The sequence below is a fragment of the Trichechus manatus genome, unplaced genomic scaffold (genome assembly GCF_000243295.1).
Source record: "Trichechus manatus latirostris isolate Lorelei unplaced genomic scaffold, TriManLat1.0 scaffold00059, whole genome shotgun sequence".
NCBI classification, from domain to species: Eukaryota; Metazoa; Chordata; class Mammalia; order Sirenia; family Trichechidae; genus Trichechus; species Trichechus manatus.
The window spans coordinates 61,534-79,328 of record NW_004443995.1 but is presented as its reverse complement, the minus strand read 5'-3'; the positions used below and the strand labels follow the sequence as shown (position 1 = coordinate 79,328).

At 37.8% G+C, this 17,795-nt stretch overlaps 1 protein-coding gene across 1 annotated transcript in view; it reads right to left on the bottom strand.

The window, feature by feature from the left end:
- Positions 1 to 17,795, bottom strand: part of MAP9 (microtubule associated protein 9) — a 53,723-nt gene that overhangs the window by 23,287 nt on the left and 12,641 nt on the right. Inside the window, 3 exon segments of the mRNA XM_023733486.1 lie at positions 138 to 208; positions 2,023 to 2,270; positions 4,424 to 4,517. Of these exon segments, the coding sequence (XP_023589254.1) occupies positions 138 to 208; positions 2,023 to 2,270; positions 4,424 to 4,517 (413 nt within the window).

Here is a 17,795-nt window from a genome sequence, read left to right as displayed (position 1 = left end):
CCACTTGTAGTATTTCTGTTAGAGCAGTACTAGATAACTAAGACACCAACAAATGGAATTTCCTTCACAAAAGTTAAATTTACAACCAGTTTTACTAAAATGAAAACACAAATGAGAGACAGTGATAACGTGATTACCTGCCAGATGCACTGGATGCTCTGTTATTTGTTGAGTTTTTATTCTTTATATTTCTACCTTCAATTGCTTTCTATTAAACAGAGAAAGTCATAGGTGGATCATTCATAATTATTATTACAGGTTTAGAGGCCAGACTGTCAGTTAACCAATATTTTTTAAGCATTTAATACAGATTAATCACAGTAGACACCAGGAAAAAAAAATCAGTGAATAAAATGCCCTGAAAGATAATAAATTTTACAGAAGATCAACAGGTAATAAACACAAACAAATGTGACCCATGAGGGAAATAAACTAGGGCACAGGAACAGAGTGTGGAGTGGGGTTTGAGGACTGCTTAAATGAGCGTGATCAGAGAAGGGTCGATGAGGGCCTGACTTAGCTGAGACGCAATGAGGCACAGAAAGGAGCTGTATGGAAGTCTGCAGAAAGAAAGAGCCTGAGAAGGGAAAGTGCTTGATACTTTCAGAGAAAGAGAAAAAGGTCAGTGGTACTGAAGGAGTGTAAATGTGGAGGAGAGGGGAAAAATACGTGGTCAGAAAAGAATCAGATCAGATCTTTAGGCAAGGGTCAGGTGTTTGGATTTTATTGTTGTGATGAGAAACCAAAACAGAGACTTTAGCAGGGGAATGACTAGATTCAGACTTAAAAAAAAAGATCACTCAGTAGAAAGTGAGAATAAAGCCAAAGAACTAGTCAAAAGAAAAGTTTGATGTTCTCGTTTGTTATAACATACCTGCTCAAAATTTACAATTATCTCTTCCAGAGATTTCTAAAGTAATCTTCTTTTAAGAACACCTTCCTACAAGAACTTTTAAGACATTCCCACAACATTTTCACTTTACAGGGACAGGTGGGCACTGGTATTAAGGTGAGAAAACAGATGTAAACACATTCCTAACTTGGTAGTAGTTTTTTTTCCTAAGGAAAGCAGCTAAGGATGATACACACAGAACATGTTTTAATGACCCTTCTCTATAAACTTTAACATAACGCTGAAATTTTGCATTATAAAAGTCCTGCTCAACCACGTTTTCGGCTAGCACTGCTGTCTTCCCCTAATAATGAATACACATAGCTGCTAGCTAACTGCAGGTATAAGAGATAAAGACTAAAGTCAAGAGAGATAAATATTAAAAATATATATATACCATAAATTTTTAAAGTATTGTATTCTGGGACAATTGAGTGTAGGGTCAAGTAATCCCACATACCATAAACCTAGTTTTCAAGACATTATTATTATACAAGATCGTAACAATTACCTGATTATGATGATGAACCCATTCATCTATTTTAAAAAGTATATGTATTTTGATGTTTATTAAAGATTTTTATTAAAGTTGTTAAAATGCTGTAAAATGGTATCCCAAAGAATAACTGTCACTAACTAAAAACCTTAGAAATTGTTCCACATATCTGCATTTTTATAGTATGGAGACCTATAGAAACCTAAACACTTACAGGAAAGTATTCCTAAAATATATTATGATAACATACCTCTGATAATTTTTAATGAAACATTAAAAACCCGTTGCCATCAAGTTGATTCCGACTCAATAGTGACCCTATAGGATAGAGCAGAACCGACCCATAGGGTTTCCAAGGAGCGGCTGGTGAATTCAAACTGCCAACTTTTTGGTTAGCAGCTGAGCTCTTAACCACTGTGCCACCAGGGATGGTTCCACTATATTCACTCCAAACCTTTCCTGATGTTAAAATTCTATTCAGTTATGTAAAAAGCATCTGACAATGTAATACCACTATCAGACGATGGATTTTCCACAGGTAATTTAGACATACATAAAATGGAAGATAAAACATTTAAAAGTTCTATTTCAAGTTTTAAGCTGTATAATAAAAGGCATAAATTTATATAAATACCTTTGCAGATTCAGTTGCACTGCTGGATATCAAGACACTGTGAGATTTAAATAGCAGTGGATCACCTGTTTGGTCATCATCCATCATCAGCTCAGCTTTCTCCTTTTCTCCTTCAAGGGCATCAGCAGTCACTTGGCTTTGCTTGGGTTTCTCAAGTGCAGCAGGAACAAAGTCTATCAAAAATGAATTCTCTTCATTTTCTTTTGATTTTAATGAATCATGGTTTTCACTGAATTCTTCATTCTGATCTATTTTGAGATAGAGTAACAACATTAAAATTCCCTTCTGATTTAATCAGATAACAAATTCACCTGTTTTCCTTTCCATGAGGACTATCTATAATCCATTTTGTCTTGCACAATAAGACATAAAGAAAACAATCATGTTAAACTTCAATTTTTTTCACATGTGATCTACAAGAGAAAATGGCTACAGTTAATCTACTGAAACATCTGACACATCTAATACTTGGAAAAAAATAGCATCTTAACAAATAGAATGTAGTAACTATCCAAAAACAAAGATGCATCAGAAGACCTTGTTGATGTATAAACCAAGTATGTACAGTGGTAAAATCTGTTCTATATAAAGCCTTGTTTCTTAGCTGGAACAACAAGCAGTATAAGTAGGAGGCATACCATCTTTATGCTACTTCAGTTACTAGCAGTGCAGTTATAGAATTGTACAGATGCAAAGAATTAATGCAATTGTAGAAGGGGGCTGCCCCCAGGGAAAGAAGCTAGCTTCCAAGAAGTTTCATCCCCACACATGATGCAGTGCTGCCTCCTGTACCTAAAGGGGCAGCAAGAGCAAGCCCGTTACTTACCCTCTCAGTGCTCCAAGGCCTGGCATGAAAAGAGACTTAGTTTTACTTCTACAGAATTGCTTCTATTATTCTGACTATCACTCTTTGTAATGCTCAACAGAAATAAAACTGTTTTCTGTAGGGATCGCCAACTTTTAATTCTACTAGGATCCACCTCTTGGCCAAGCCTGTATATTCACTGATAAATATTTCAATTCCATTGCTTTCATTACAGGCATTTTGTTTGAACTCTCTCTGAGGTAAGCTAGATTTAAAATAACTCTTTTATTATAATTATACATTCACATCTTAGAGAATACTCATGACTCAAAATATTATTAGATTCCTGAGTGCTGTTAATAATCTATTCAGTAAAAAGAACAAGGACTTTGGAGCCAAAGACTCAAATTGTGGCTCTACCACTGACCTTGAGTATGTTTCCCAAAATCTCTGCACTTCACTTTTTCTCATCTGCAAAATGACAAAAGTTATACTACATAGTAAGCACTTAATAAATGTTAGTGACACACCCTGGTTTTAGAAACAGCTATGCCTTTCACTTCTCAATAAGCTACAAGTCATAGCTCTAAGGAAAAGAAAAATGTTAACCACTCAGCCCTGACACTACGTGCTTACTACGGTGCTGTTTTCAACACTTCACACGTATTAACCCATTTAGTTCTCACAACAATCTGTAAGGTAGGTTACTCTTACTATCCCCAATTTAAAGGTTAATATACAAATTCAGAGAAGTTAATTATTTTGCTCATGTAGTTGTGTGTTGATTCAAATCCAGCTTAGTCTCACTCTAAATGTCTACCTAACCATTCTGTTGTACAATAGACTGCTACATTAACCCGTACCAAAAACCAAACCAAAACCACCGTCATCAAGTCGACTGCAACTCATAGCAACACTACAGGACAGAGTAGAACTGCCCCATAGCATTTTCAAGAGCAGCTGGTGAATTCGAACTCCCAACCTTTTGGTTAGCAGCCGAACTTTAACTACTGTGCCACCAGAGCTCCGCATTAACCCATACATACTAATAATTTGGAGCACTGGTGGCACAGCAGTTAAAGCACTAGGCTGCTAAACGAAAGGTCGGCAGTTTGAACCCACCAGCCATTCCATGGGAGAAAGATGTGGCAATCTGCTTCCATAAAGATTTGCAGCCTTGGAAACCCTATGGGGCAGTTCTACTCTGTCTTTTAAGATTGCTATGAGTTGGGACCAACTCAACAGCAACGGATTTTTGGTTTGGTTTTGGTCAGTAATAGTTCACATTTAGCGATCGCTCAATTTGTGTCACGAGCTGGGTTAATGGCTAAAATGCAATGTGTCACTTAATTTTCACAACAGCCTTATAAGGTAGTAGTAGTTGCTGCTGTTGTTATGAATTGGGGAAATTGAGGCACTGAGAGATTAAGTACTGTATCTAAAATCACATGATTAGTAAACTGTAATCAGGATTAAAACTCAGGCAAACACATATATTTTGCCTGTAATTATGCAGAGTATTATTTCTTTTACAAATACGATCTTAAGCAACAGTCTTCACAAATAAAATATGATACAATAATTAGACATAACCACCTGTAATGGATGTTTTTTCCCCAGATCCTGGTGAAAAAAAATCTCCAAGACTTTCTTTAAAGGATGATGACGATGGAGTTGTTAACAATAGACCCTATTTAAAATAAAACGTGAGTTTAATTTTCAAGATTTGTGGAGGCAGTAACATTATTAAGGCCATTTCATAACTCTGAAACCTACACTAGTAGGCGTCTGCTTCTGAAACACCAAAACTATTAAGCCAATGGCGGCTAATATACTTTCCTTTAAAGCCCTGATGTCTCCGTCATTAAGAGTCACTAAAAGACCTACTGTAGTTCTTTATCTAACTGCTACCTTTGCATTTGTTTTTAGAAATTTTCAAAACTCTCACTGCTCTAAAATGAAATATCTTACAAACATTTAAGGCAAAGATTTGACATCTTCTCTAATTCTCCTTCCTAGAAAGCATCAAGAAGACAGTTGGTAAAAACATTTATTTCAAACAAATATTACTAGTTGTTCAAATGAGGACAATTTATAAAAGCAAGTAGACAGCTAATTCCAAGTATTTTAGGATAAAAACAATACAAAGATTTCATGCTCCTGAGTTTTTCTGAAAATTCTGAGCATTATATCTGAAAAAATTATATTTGTATGTCTAGATAAGCATCTCTTTATACAATAATAATCTAGTCCAAAGGTGTTAATATAGTGTAAGAAGTTTAATTTTGTATACATAATACATTTTAATTTTTTTTCCCATAATATTTTATGAATGTAAAGAGAATTATATGTCAAAAGGAAGGGATAGAAATCATCCAGGAAAATGGTAGAAAGGCTGAAACACTGGAGTCTACCTTGAGAGACAAAAGCTTCACGTGGGGACATGTGGAGTTAGTATCTTTTTGCCTGATAGTGTTCCTCAATCTGCGTAGCTCAAAGTGGTAGAAGGCTGCAGTCTTACTGGACTGGATTAAGGGGTTAAAAGATAGCGACATGAACCCTTAAATATGCATACAAAATTCACCCAAACCCTTGGATTATCTGTGCATGGCTCGGGGAAGACCTTAGAGGGTCTTGTGAAACTGCAGCAGCTAGAAACTAAAATAACTAAGAGGAGATTTTAGCTGATACCTATCACAGGAAAGACAGAGTTGAGAATTTGAGTCTAGCCAAGATATATACCTGCTAAAAAACATGTTCAGCGGAACATAACAGAATCTCTATAACATATAATTCATAATATCCAGTATACAATCAACAATCAGTAAATATGTGAAGAAACAGAAAATGGCAACACATATTCATGAAAAACAAAAAAAAGGAGTCAGGCAGAAATAACTCAGAGACGACCTAGATGTTGCAATTAGTAAACAAGAACTTTGAAGCAGCTATTATAAATATGCTCACTTAGATGAAAATATACGCATGATGAATAAACAGACGAGAGATCTCATCAGAGATATAAAAAAGTCCCAGTGGAAATTCCAGAGTTGAGCCCTACAATAACTGAAATAAAAAACTAACTGGACAGGCTTAATATCAGATCAGAGATGACAGAAAAAGTCAGTGAACCTGAAGATAGAGCAATACAAAGTATTCGGTCTGAGAAACAGGGAATAAAAAGGATTGAAGACATATGAAGAGAACCTCAGGGACCAGTGAGACGTATAAAAAATCCAATGAATGTGCAATTGGAGTTCCAAAAAGAAAAGGAAAAAAAATGTAAAAGGTAGCTTATAACTACTGAAAGCCCAATGAACTCCAAGTAGGATCAATACAAAGAAAAACAGACATAGGCTCCTCAATCTGCTGCAATTCAAAGAAAAAAAAGACAAAAACCTTGAAAAACTTTCTTAAAAGCATTCAGAAAAAAATACATTACAACAAAATGAATGACTGCCACGTTCTCAACAGAAACGAGAGGCCAGAAACAATGAAAACCTATAGAGAACAGGTGGTGGGTAAGAGAACTGTCAGCCTAGAAATATATATTCAGCTAAACCATCCTTCAAAAACGAAGATAAAATAATCATTTTTGAGATAAATACAAACTGAGAGACTCCATCACTGGTAAACCTGTATTACAAGAACTGGAAAAATAAGTTCCTAAGGCTGAAGGCAAATGACACCAGATGATATCCCGGGGCTACAGGAAAGAATGGAGATGTCCAGAAACTGTAAGTATGTTTAAGAAAACCAAAAATATTTATTCTCTTCTTCTTTTAATTTCTTTAAAAGTCTATGACAAAGAGTTTAAAAGGCTCTTTAAAGAAAAGCTTTAACACTGCATTATGGGGATTATATCACATTATGGGGATTATATCATATGTAGATGTAATATACATGACAACAATACCACAACGATGAGGGAGTATATGGAACTACAGTGCTGCAAGGTTTCCATATTAAACATGAAATAATGCAATATCAACTCTCACTAGATTGTGATAATTTATAGACGCACATTGTCATTCTCAGAGCAATCACAAAAAAAATAATGCAAACAGGTTTAGCTAAAAAGGCAACAGAGAAATCACAAGGGAAAACTAAAAAAAACACAACTAATTCTCCAAAAAAAAAAGGCAAGAAAGGAGGAACAGAGAAACAAAAATACACATAAAATAGAAAACAAACAGCAAAGTGCTGGCCCTAAATCCAACTATATTAGCGCTTACCTTAAAAGTAAAATGAAACTATAAATCAATAACAAAAGTATGCTAGAGAAGCCCTAAATACTTAGAAATAAAATCATATACTACAAAATAACCAACTGGTCAAATAAGATATCACAAGGGAAATTAGAAAATATATTTAAAGAAATGATAATAAAAATAAAACGTATGAAAAAATTCTGGAGGCAGGGCCAAGATGGCAGAGTAGTCAGACACTTCCAGTGGTCCCTGTTACAACAAAGACCCAAAAAAACCAAGTGAATCAATTTTATACGACAATCTAGGAGCCGTGAACATCAAAGGTAAAGTTGAGGAATCAGACCGAGTGATGAGGGAGAGAGAGAGGCGATCGTTCAGAAGCAGCGAGGAGCTGCCAGATCTGATCCAGCAGAAACAGGCACTCTGCAGGCAAGCAGTGGCGTTCGGGATGTATTTTCCACACCGCAAGAGACCAAGTGGCGGAGAGTCTACCTAAGCCTCCAGAACAAGTGAAAAGCAGTGCTCAATCAGCAAAAGATAAGTCCGTGCATCTAATGTATCTCGCGGATCAAAAAACACTGCATTTGGGAAGAACTTCTCTCCCTGCTCTGTACTGGGTCCTGGACCAGCTTCAGCAATTGCCACTTCCTCTGGGCCGGAAGCAGGACATGTCATGCGCCCTGAGCCATTCTGACAGCCTTGGAGAGGGAACAAATTAACAAACAGGAAAAAATAATCTGCCAGCTCCCCTAAGCCAGGAACTCAAAGCAGGCACAGCTTCCTTCCCTAAGCACAGGCATAAAGGGTCCACAGACTCTGAATGCCTTTCACCCCTGCACAAACCTGTGTGGGCCAATTTCAACAGCGTAGGCCCTCATTAGCACAGTACAACAGGGTATATACCTGAAGCCTAACTTCACTATATCAGTTACATGGTGGAATGGCTGGTTCGTGACATTTGACACTACTCTGCCCATTAAGCAGGGTCCTCATCTACCCACATCAAGGGCCTGAGGACTGGTGGCTCCACCCACTCCACCTAGTCACCTGTGACAGGGGTCCAAGAATAAGCGGAGCCTCCCAGTCCTTACAGCCAACAGCACTGGGTGTCTACAGTCCAGCTGCAAAACATACCCACCTACGTGCTCTAGGCAACACAGACATGCTTTCCTCCCAGACACTCAGGGGCAGCCGTCGGCCCCCTGCCTTGCTTAGCGCGTGACCCCCTACTGCAGCCAGATACCTGAGCCTACTCCAATCACCCCTGCCTGTCTAGGACTGTAGGTGAGAGCCTGCACCACACACTTGGTGACTGACTATCTGGACACCTGAGCTGAATCCATCCAAGAAAGTTAACAGACTCCTGGGCTCACATACCTAGTAATAAATCTAACCACCTGGTGACAGGACGTTAAAGCTTCAAAGACACCAATAATCAAACTAGCTCACACGAGCAGCCTATCTGGGCATATCAAAACAAAACAAAACAAGAAGCTAGGATACAGTAAGCAAACATTAAATAAATAAATATAATAACTTATTGATGGCTCGAAGACAATGTTAAATCACATAAAGAGGCAGACCATGATGGCTTCAGCAAGCTCCCAAAACAAAGAAGCAAGAAATCGTCCAATGAAGAGAACCTCTTGGAATAACCAGGCATAAAATACAAAAGATTAATATACAGAGCTCTTCAAGAGACCCAGAAAGAGATTAGGCAAAACACAGAACAAAACAAGGAAAACACACACAAACCAATAAAGGAAATTAAGATTACAGAAGAGCATAATGATGAATTTAATAGGCTGCAAGAATCAATAGAGACAGCAAATAGAAATCCAGAAAATAAAGAATAAAATTTAAGAATTAGACAACTCAGTAGAAAGTCACAGGTGCAGAAATCAGGCAATGGAAGTCAGAATTAGTGAGACTGAAGATAAAGCACTTGACACCAACTTATTTAAGGAAAAATCAGAAATAAGAATTTTAAAAATTGAAGTAACTCTAGGAATTATGTGGGACTCTATCAAGAGAAACAAACTATGAGTGACTAGAGTACCAGAATGGGGGAGGGGGGAGATAACAGAAAATACCCGGAGAATTGTTGAAGATTTGTTAGCAGAACACTTCCCTGATATCGTGAAAGATGTGAAGATACCAATCCAAGATGCTCATCAAACTCCACAAAAGATAAATCCAAAAAGAAAGTCACCAAGACGTATTATAATCAAACTTGACAAACCCAAAGATAAAGAGAGAATTTTAAGAGCGGCAAGGGATAAAATAAAAGTCATCTGCAAAGGAGGGTCAATAAGATTAAACTCAGACTACTCAGCAGAAACCATGCAAGCAAGAAGGCAATGGGATGACATATAGAAAGTCTTGAAGAAAAAAAAATTGCCAGCCAACAATTATATATCCAGCAAAACTGTCCCTCAAATATGATGGTGAAATTAGGGCATTTCCAGATAAACAGAACTTGAGGGAATTTGTAAAAACCAAACCAAAAGTACAAGAAATACTAAAGGGGGGGGGGGCCAAGATGGCAGACTAATCAGACGGCTTCCTATATCCCTCTTACAACAAACACCTGGAAAAACAAGTGATTTGATTGTATATGAAAACCTAGGAGCCCTGAACAAGGGAAAGTTGAGGAATTGGACTGAGTGGCGCAGAGAAGCCAGCAAACAGCTCCACGTGTGCGCTTGGGAGGCAGTTTACACCACGAGAGAGATCCAGCAGCAGAGATTCTGCCTGGACACTCTGAACCAGTGAAAAGCATCTCCCCAGTGGCTAAAGATCAGCACATGTGTGCGGCCTTTCACAGGGATTTTAAAAAAAAAAGCCCATTTGGGAAAAACTTCTCTCCCTTTTGCCTCCTCCCTCCCTGCCCTGCGCCAGTCCTGCCTTCTGAAGTCTCTGAGTCCTCTGGGCTGGAAGTAGGTCCCAAAAGCCGCCCTGACCCATTCTCCAGGCCCTGGAGAGGGAAAAAATAAGCTACTGGCTACCCTAAGCCAGGAACTCAAGGTCGGCACAACTCCTTTGCTAGGCACAGGCATAAGGGATCCGCAGACTTTAAGTGCCTTACACCACTGTATAGACTTGCGGGGACCCATCTCAACAGCGTAAGTCCTCACTACCACAGTACAACAGGGTATATACCTGAAATCTAACTTCAACTGTTTTCAGCTATGAGGTGGCAGATTTGTGACCCGTGACACAGCCCTGCCCTTTAAGCAGGCACCTTTACAGGTCCGCACCAAGGGCTTGAGGACTAGTGGCTCCACCTACGTCACCTAGTCACCTGCTACCGGGTTCCAAGAATGAGCGGTGCACCCTGAGTCTTTACAGCCAACAGAGTAGGGGGCTCACAGTCAGGCCGCAAAACTCACCTACCTACTCGCTCTAGGGAATACGGACATGCTTTCCTTTCAGACACTCGGGCGGCCGTCAGCGCCCCGCCTTGCTCAGCGCGTGACCCCCTACTGCAGCCAGATACCTGTGCCTACACCAATCACCCATGCCTCTCTAAGACTGCAGATGAGAGCCTGCAGCAAACATTTGGTGACCAACTGCCTGGACACCTGAGCTGAACCCATACAGCAAAATTTAATGGACTCCTGCGTGCATATACTTAGTTACAGAACGAACTACCTAGTGACAGGAAGTTAGAGCTTCAAAGCCAATAATCAAACTAGTGCACACGAGCAGCCTATTTGGGCATATCAAAACAAAACAAAATAAGAAGATAGGACACACTAAACAAATATAAAATACAATTATAATAACTTATTGCTGGCTTGGAGACAACAGTCAGTATCAAATCACATAAAGAGGCAGTCCATGATGGCTTAAGCAAGTTTCCAAAATAAAGAATCAATAAAGTCTCTGGAGGAAGAGAATTTCTTGAAATTACCAGGGGCAGAATACAAAAGATTAATATACATACTTCGTCTAAAATTACAAAGGAAATTCGACAAAATGTAGAAACGGCCAAACAGCACACAAAGTAGTAGCAGAACTTAAAAAAGTTATTCAAGAACATAATGACAAATTTAATAGGCAGCAAGAATCCAGAGAGAGACAGCAATCAGAAATCCAGAAGATTAACAATAAAATTTCAGAAAGGCAACTCAAGAGAAAGTCATTGAAGCAGAACTGAAGCAGTAGAAGTTAGAATTAGCGATACTGAAGATAAAGCACTTGGCACCAACTTATTTGAGGAGAACTCAGATAAAACAATTAAAAAGAATGAAGAAACTCTAAGAGTTACGTGGGATTCTATCAAGAGAAATAACTATGAGTGATTGGAGTACCAGAACGGGGGGGATAACAGAAACTACAGAGAAAATTGTTGAAGACTTGTTGACAGAAAACTTCCCTGATATCGCGAAAGATGAGAAGATATCTATGCAAGATGCTCATCGAGCCCAACACAAGTTAGATCCCAAAAGAAAAGTCACCAAGACATTATAATCAAACTTACCAAAACCAAAGATAGAGAGAATTTTAAGAGCAGCTAGGGACGAAACAAAGTCATCTACAAAGGAGAGTCAATTAGAATAAGCTTGGACTACTCAGCAGAAACCATGCAGGCAAGAAGGCAATGGGATGACATATATAAAGCCTTGAAGGAAGAAACTTCCAGCCAAGAATTAAATATCCAGCAAAACTATCTCTCAAATATGATGGCAAAACTAGGGCATTTCCAGATAAACAGAAGTTTAGGGAATTTGCAAAAACCAAACCAAGATTACAAGAAATACTAAAGGGAGTCCTCCAGTTAGATAATAAATAACATCAGATAACAACGCAAGACTAGAACATAGGACAGAGCAACCAGATATTGACTCAGATAGGGAAGTCGAAAGCACATCAAACCTAAAACGTTGAAATTAGGGAAATAGAGATATCAATGTGTAAAAAAAGGACGTTAAAACAAAAAAGAGGGACTTAAAAATACAGACATAGATTTTTCATATGGAGGGGAAGTCAAGGGGATACAAAGAAACAAAAGACTGGTATAAACTTAGAAAAATAGGGGTAAATATTAAGGTAACTACAAAGGAATCTAACAATTCTACAAATCAAAATAAAAAAGCAGAAAACTATACAGACTCAGCAAACACAAAATCAACAACAATGAAAAAAATGCATAAAGAAAAACGACTCAGCACAAAAAATTAAAGAGAAGCAACTGTGAACAACACACAAAAAGAGACATCAGGATGAAAGCACTATACTCATACCTGTCAATAATTACGCTGAATGCACACAGACTTAATGCACCAATAAAGAGACAGAGACTGGCAGATTAGATAAAAAAGCGTGATCCGTCTATATGCTGCCTAAAGAGATGCACATTAGACTTAAAGATACAAACAGGCTAAAACTCAAAGGATGGAAAAAAATATATCAAGCAAACACTCAAAAAAGAGCAGGAGTGGCAATATTAATCTCTCATAAAATAGACTTTAAAGTAAAATCCACCACAAAGGATAAGGAAGGGCATTAGATAATGATTAAAGACTCAATACACCAAGAGGACACAACTATAATATTTACGCACCCAACTACAGGGCTCCAAAATACATAAAACAAACTCTAACAGCACTGAAAAGAGATAGACAGCTCCAAAATAATAGTAGGAAACTTCAACACACCACTTTTGGTGAAAGACAGAACATCCAGAAAGAAACTCAACAAAGACACGGAAGAGCTAAATGCTACAGTCAACCAACTTGATCTCATAGACATATACCGAACACTGCACCCAACAGCAGCCAAGTATACTTTCTTTTCTAACACACATGCAACATTCCCCAGAACAGACCACATATTAGGACACAAAGCAAACCTTAACAGAATCCAAAACATTGAAATATTACAAAGCATCTTTTCTGCCCATAAAGTCGTAAAAGAAGAAATCAAAAACAGAAAAAGCAAAGAAAAAAATTAAACACATGGAAACTGAACAACATCTTGCTCAAAAACTACTGGGTTATAGAAGAAATTAAGGACGGAATAAAGAAATCCACAGAATCAAAGGAGAATGAAAACATATCCTACCAGAACCTTTCAGACAAAGCAAAAGCAGTGCTCAGAGGTCAATTTATAGCAGTAAGTGCACACATCCAAAAAGAAGAAAGGGCCAAAATCGAAACAGTAACCCTACAACTCAAATGAACAGAAAGGGAGCAGCAAAAGAAGCCCTCGGGCACTGGAAGAAAGCAAATAATAAAAATAAGAGCAAAATTAAATGAATAGAAGAATAACTGAAAGAGTTAACAAGACCAAAAGCTGGTTCTTTGAAAAGATCAACAAAATCTATAAACCACTGTCCAAACTGACAAAAGAAAAATGGGAGAGGAAGCAAATAACCCAAAGAAGATATAAGGCAGGTGATATTCACAACAGACCCAAATGAAATTAAAAGAATCGTAACTGAATACTATGAAAAATTGTACTCTAACGAATTTGAAAACCTAGACGAAGTGAACAAACTTCTAGAAACACACTACCTACCCAAACTAACACAAACAGAGATAGAAGAACAAAATAAACCTATAACAAAAGAAGAGACTGAAAAGGTAATTCTAAAAATCCCCACAAAAAAAAAGTCCTGGCCCTAAAAGCTTCACTGGAGAATTCTACCAAACTTTCAGAGAAGAGTTAACACCACTACTACTAACAGTATTTCAGAGCATAGAAAAGGATGGAATACTCCCAATCTCATTCTGTGAAGCCAGCATAACCCTGAGACCAAAACCAGGTAAAGACACCACAAAAAAAGAAAATTACAGACCAATATCCCTCATGAACATTGACGCAAAAATCCTCAACAAAATTCTAGCCAATAGAATTCAGCAACATATCAAAAAAAAAAATTCATCATGACCAAGTGGGATTCATACCAGGTATGCAGGTATGGTTCAACATTAGAAAATCAATGTAATCCATCACATAAATAAAACAAAAGACAAGAACCACATGATCTTATCAATTGATGCTGAAAAGGCATTTGACAAAGCCCAACATGCATTCATGATAAAAACTCCCAGCAAAATAGGAGAAGGGAAATTCCTCAACATAATTAAGGGCATTTATACAAAGCCAACAGCCAACATCATCCTAAATGGAGAGACTCTGAAAGCGTTCCCCTTGAGAACGGGAACCAGACAAGGATGCCCTTTATCACTACTCTTATTCAGCATTGTGCTGGAGGTCCTAACCAGAGCAATTAGGCTAGAAAAAGAAATAAGGGGCATCCAAACTCGTAAGGAAGAAGTAAAAGTATCTCTCTGTGCAGATACGATCTTATACACAGAAAACCTCAAAGAATCCACAAGAAAACTACTGGAACTAACAGAAGATTTCAACAAAGTATCAGGATACAAGATAAACATACAAAAATCAGTTGGATTCCTCTACACCAACAAAGAGAACTCCCAAGAGTAAATCACCAAATCAATACCATTTACCATAGCCACCCAGAAGATAAAATACTTAGGAATAAATCTAACCAGAGACGTAAAAGACGAATACAAAGAAAACTCCAAGATGCTACTGCAAGAAACCAAAAAAGACCTACATAAGTGGAAAAACATACCTTGCTCATGGATAGGAAGATTCAACACTGTGAAAATGTCAACTCTACCCAAAGTGATCGACAGATACAATGCAATCCTGATCCAAATTCCAGCAGCATTTTTTAACGAGATGGAGAAACAAATCACCAACTTCATATGGAAAGGGAAGAGGCCCTGGATAAATAAAGCATTACTGAAGAAGAACAAAGTGGGAGGCCTCACACTACCTGATGGTATACAGCCACAGTACTCAAAACAGCCTGGTACTGGTACAACAACACATACATAGACCAGTGGAACAGAATTGAGAATCCAGAAATAAATTCATCCACCTATGAGCAGCTGATGTATGACAAAGGCCCAAAGTCTGTTAACTGAGGAAAAGACAGTCTCTTGAACAAGTAGTGCTGGCATAACTGGATATCCATCTGCAAAAAAATGAAACAAGACCCATACCTCACACCATGCACAAAAACTAACTCAAAATGGATCAAAGCCCTAAATATAAAATCTAAAGTGATGAAGACCATAGAAAACAAAATAGGAACAATGCTAGGAGCCCTAACACATGGCATAAACAGAATACAAAACATTACTAACGATGCACAAACACCAGAAGAGAAATCAGATATCTGGGAGCTCCTAAAAATCAAAGACTTATGCTCATCAAAAAACTTCACCAAAAGATTAAAAGGACAATCTACAGACTGGGAAAAAATTTTTGGCTACAACAATTCCAATCAGTGTCTAATCTCTAAAATCTAGAAGACACTGCAAAACCTCAACAACAAAAAGACAACCCCATTAAAAAATGGGCAAAGGATACGAACAGGCACTTCATCAAAGCAGACGTTTAGGCAGCTACCGGACACATGAGGAAATGCTCATGATCATTAGCCATTAGAGAAATGCAAATCAGAACTACAGTGAGATAGCATCTCACCCCAACAAGGCTAGTATTAATCCAAATACACAAAATAATAAACGCTGGAGAGGTTGTGGAGAGACTGGAACACTTATACACTGTTCGTGTGAATGTAAAATGGTACAACCACTTTGGAAATCGATTTGGTGCTTCCTTAAAAAGCTAGAAATAGAACACCATACAATCCAGCAGTCTCACTCCTTGGAATATAGGCTAGAGAAATAAGAGCCGTCACACAAACAGATATATGCACATCTGTGTTCACTGCAGCACTGTTCGTGATAGCAAAAAGTTGGAAACAACCTAGGTGCCCATCGACGGACAAATGGATAAACAAATTATGGTAAATTCACACAATGGAATACTACACAATGACAAAGAAAAATGATGAATCTGTGAAACATCTTACAACATGGATGATTCTGGAAGGCATTATGCTGAGTGAAATTAGTGAGTCGCAACAGGACAAATATTATATGAGACCACTATTATAAGAACTCAAGAAATGGTTTAAACACAGAAGAAAACATTATTTGACGGTCATGAGGTTGGGTAGGGAGGGAGAGGGGTGTTCACTAACTAGATAATAGACAAGAATTATCTTAGGTGAAGAGAAGGACAACACACACTACAAGGGAAGTCAGCACAACTGGACTAAACCAAAAGCTAAGCAGTTTCCTGAATACAACTAAACACTTTGAGGGAAAGAGTAGCAGGGGTAGGGGTCTGTGGACCATGGTTTCAAGGGACATCTAGGTCAACAGGCATAACAAAGTTTAGGAAGAAAATGCTCTGCATTCTACTTTGGTGAGTAGCGTCTGGGGTCTTAAAAGCTAGGGAGCAGCCATCCAAGATGCATCAATTGGTGCCATCTCACCTGGAGCAAAGGGGGATGAATAACACCAAAGACACAGGGAGACAGAAAGGACACATAAACTAGAGACTTCATCGGCCTGAGACCAGAAGAACTAGATGGTGCCCAGCTACCAGCAATGACCACCCTGACAGGGAACACAACAGACAGTCCCTGATGGAGCAGGAGAAAACTGGGGCACAGAACTCAAATTCTACTTAAAAGACCAGACTTAATGGTCTGATTGACACTGGAGGGACCCTGGAAGACATGGCTCCCGGACTCTTAGCCCAAAACCAAAACCATTCCCGAGGCCAACTCTTCAGATAAAGATTAGACTGGACTATGGGATATAAAATGATATTCATGAAGACCATGCTTCTTAGCTCAAATAGATACATGAGACGAAATGGACAGCTCCTGTCCAGAGGTGGGATGAGAAGGCAAAAAGGGACAGCAGCTGGTTGAAAGGACATGGGAAATCCGGGACAGAAAGGAGGAATGTGCTGTCACATTATAGGGAGAGCAGCTGGGGTCACATAGCAATGTGTGTATACATTTTTGTATGAGAAACTAACTTGAACTGTAAGCTTTCCCTTCAAGCACAATTAAAAAAAAATTGGGGTGCTGCTAAAACAGCTCTTAGAAGAGAATTTTATAGCTTTCCATAGTTACAATAGTTCTATATATATATAGAAAGAATAACAGGCTTAAAAGCAATTATCAAATTTCCCACTTTAGGAAGCTGAAAAAGACAAGTAAATTAAACCCAAAGAAAAATATATATATGTATATGTGTGTGTATATATATATATATATATAAATTAGAAACAAACAATAGAGAAAATTAACAAAGTCAAAAGTAGTTCTTTGAAAAGATTGAAAAAATTGAGCAATGCCTATTTAGGTTTAACAAGAAAAAGACATCAAACACAAATTATGTATACATTAGAAATAAAAGATGGAATGTCACTATAACCCTACTCTTATCAAAAGGATCATAAAGGAATATCCTGAACAATTTCATGTTTGTAAACTGAACTTACCAGATGAAACGGATAAATTCCTTAAAAGACAAATTACCAAAACTAATGAAACAGGATACCTTAATATCAAAATATCTATCAAAAATAAAATAAATTCATTGTCAAACACTTCACCACAAGTAAAATTCCAGGTCTGATGTTTTACTGGTGAATTATCTCAAGTAGGAAAAATATCAAAGTTTTGATCTGGTACCAAACTTTTAGAAAATAAAGGAGAGTGAGACTTTTCACAACTCATTTGATACACAAATCTGATATTACCATTATAGGAAAAAAAAATTATAAATCAACAACCTTCATAAAAATAGATGCAAAAGTCTTAACAAAATATTACCAAGTCAAAT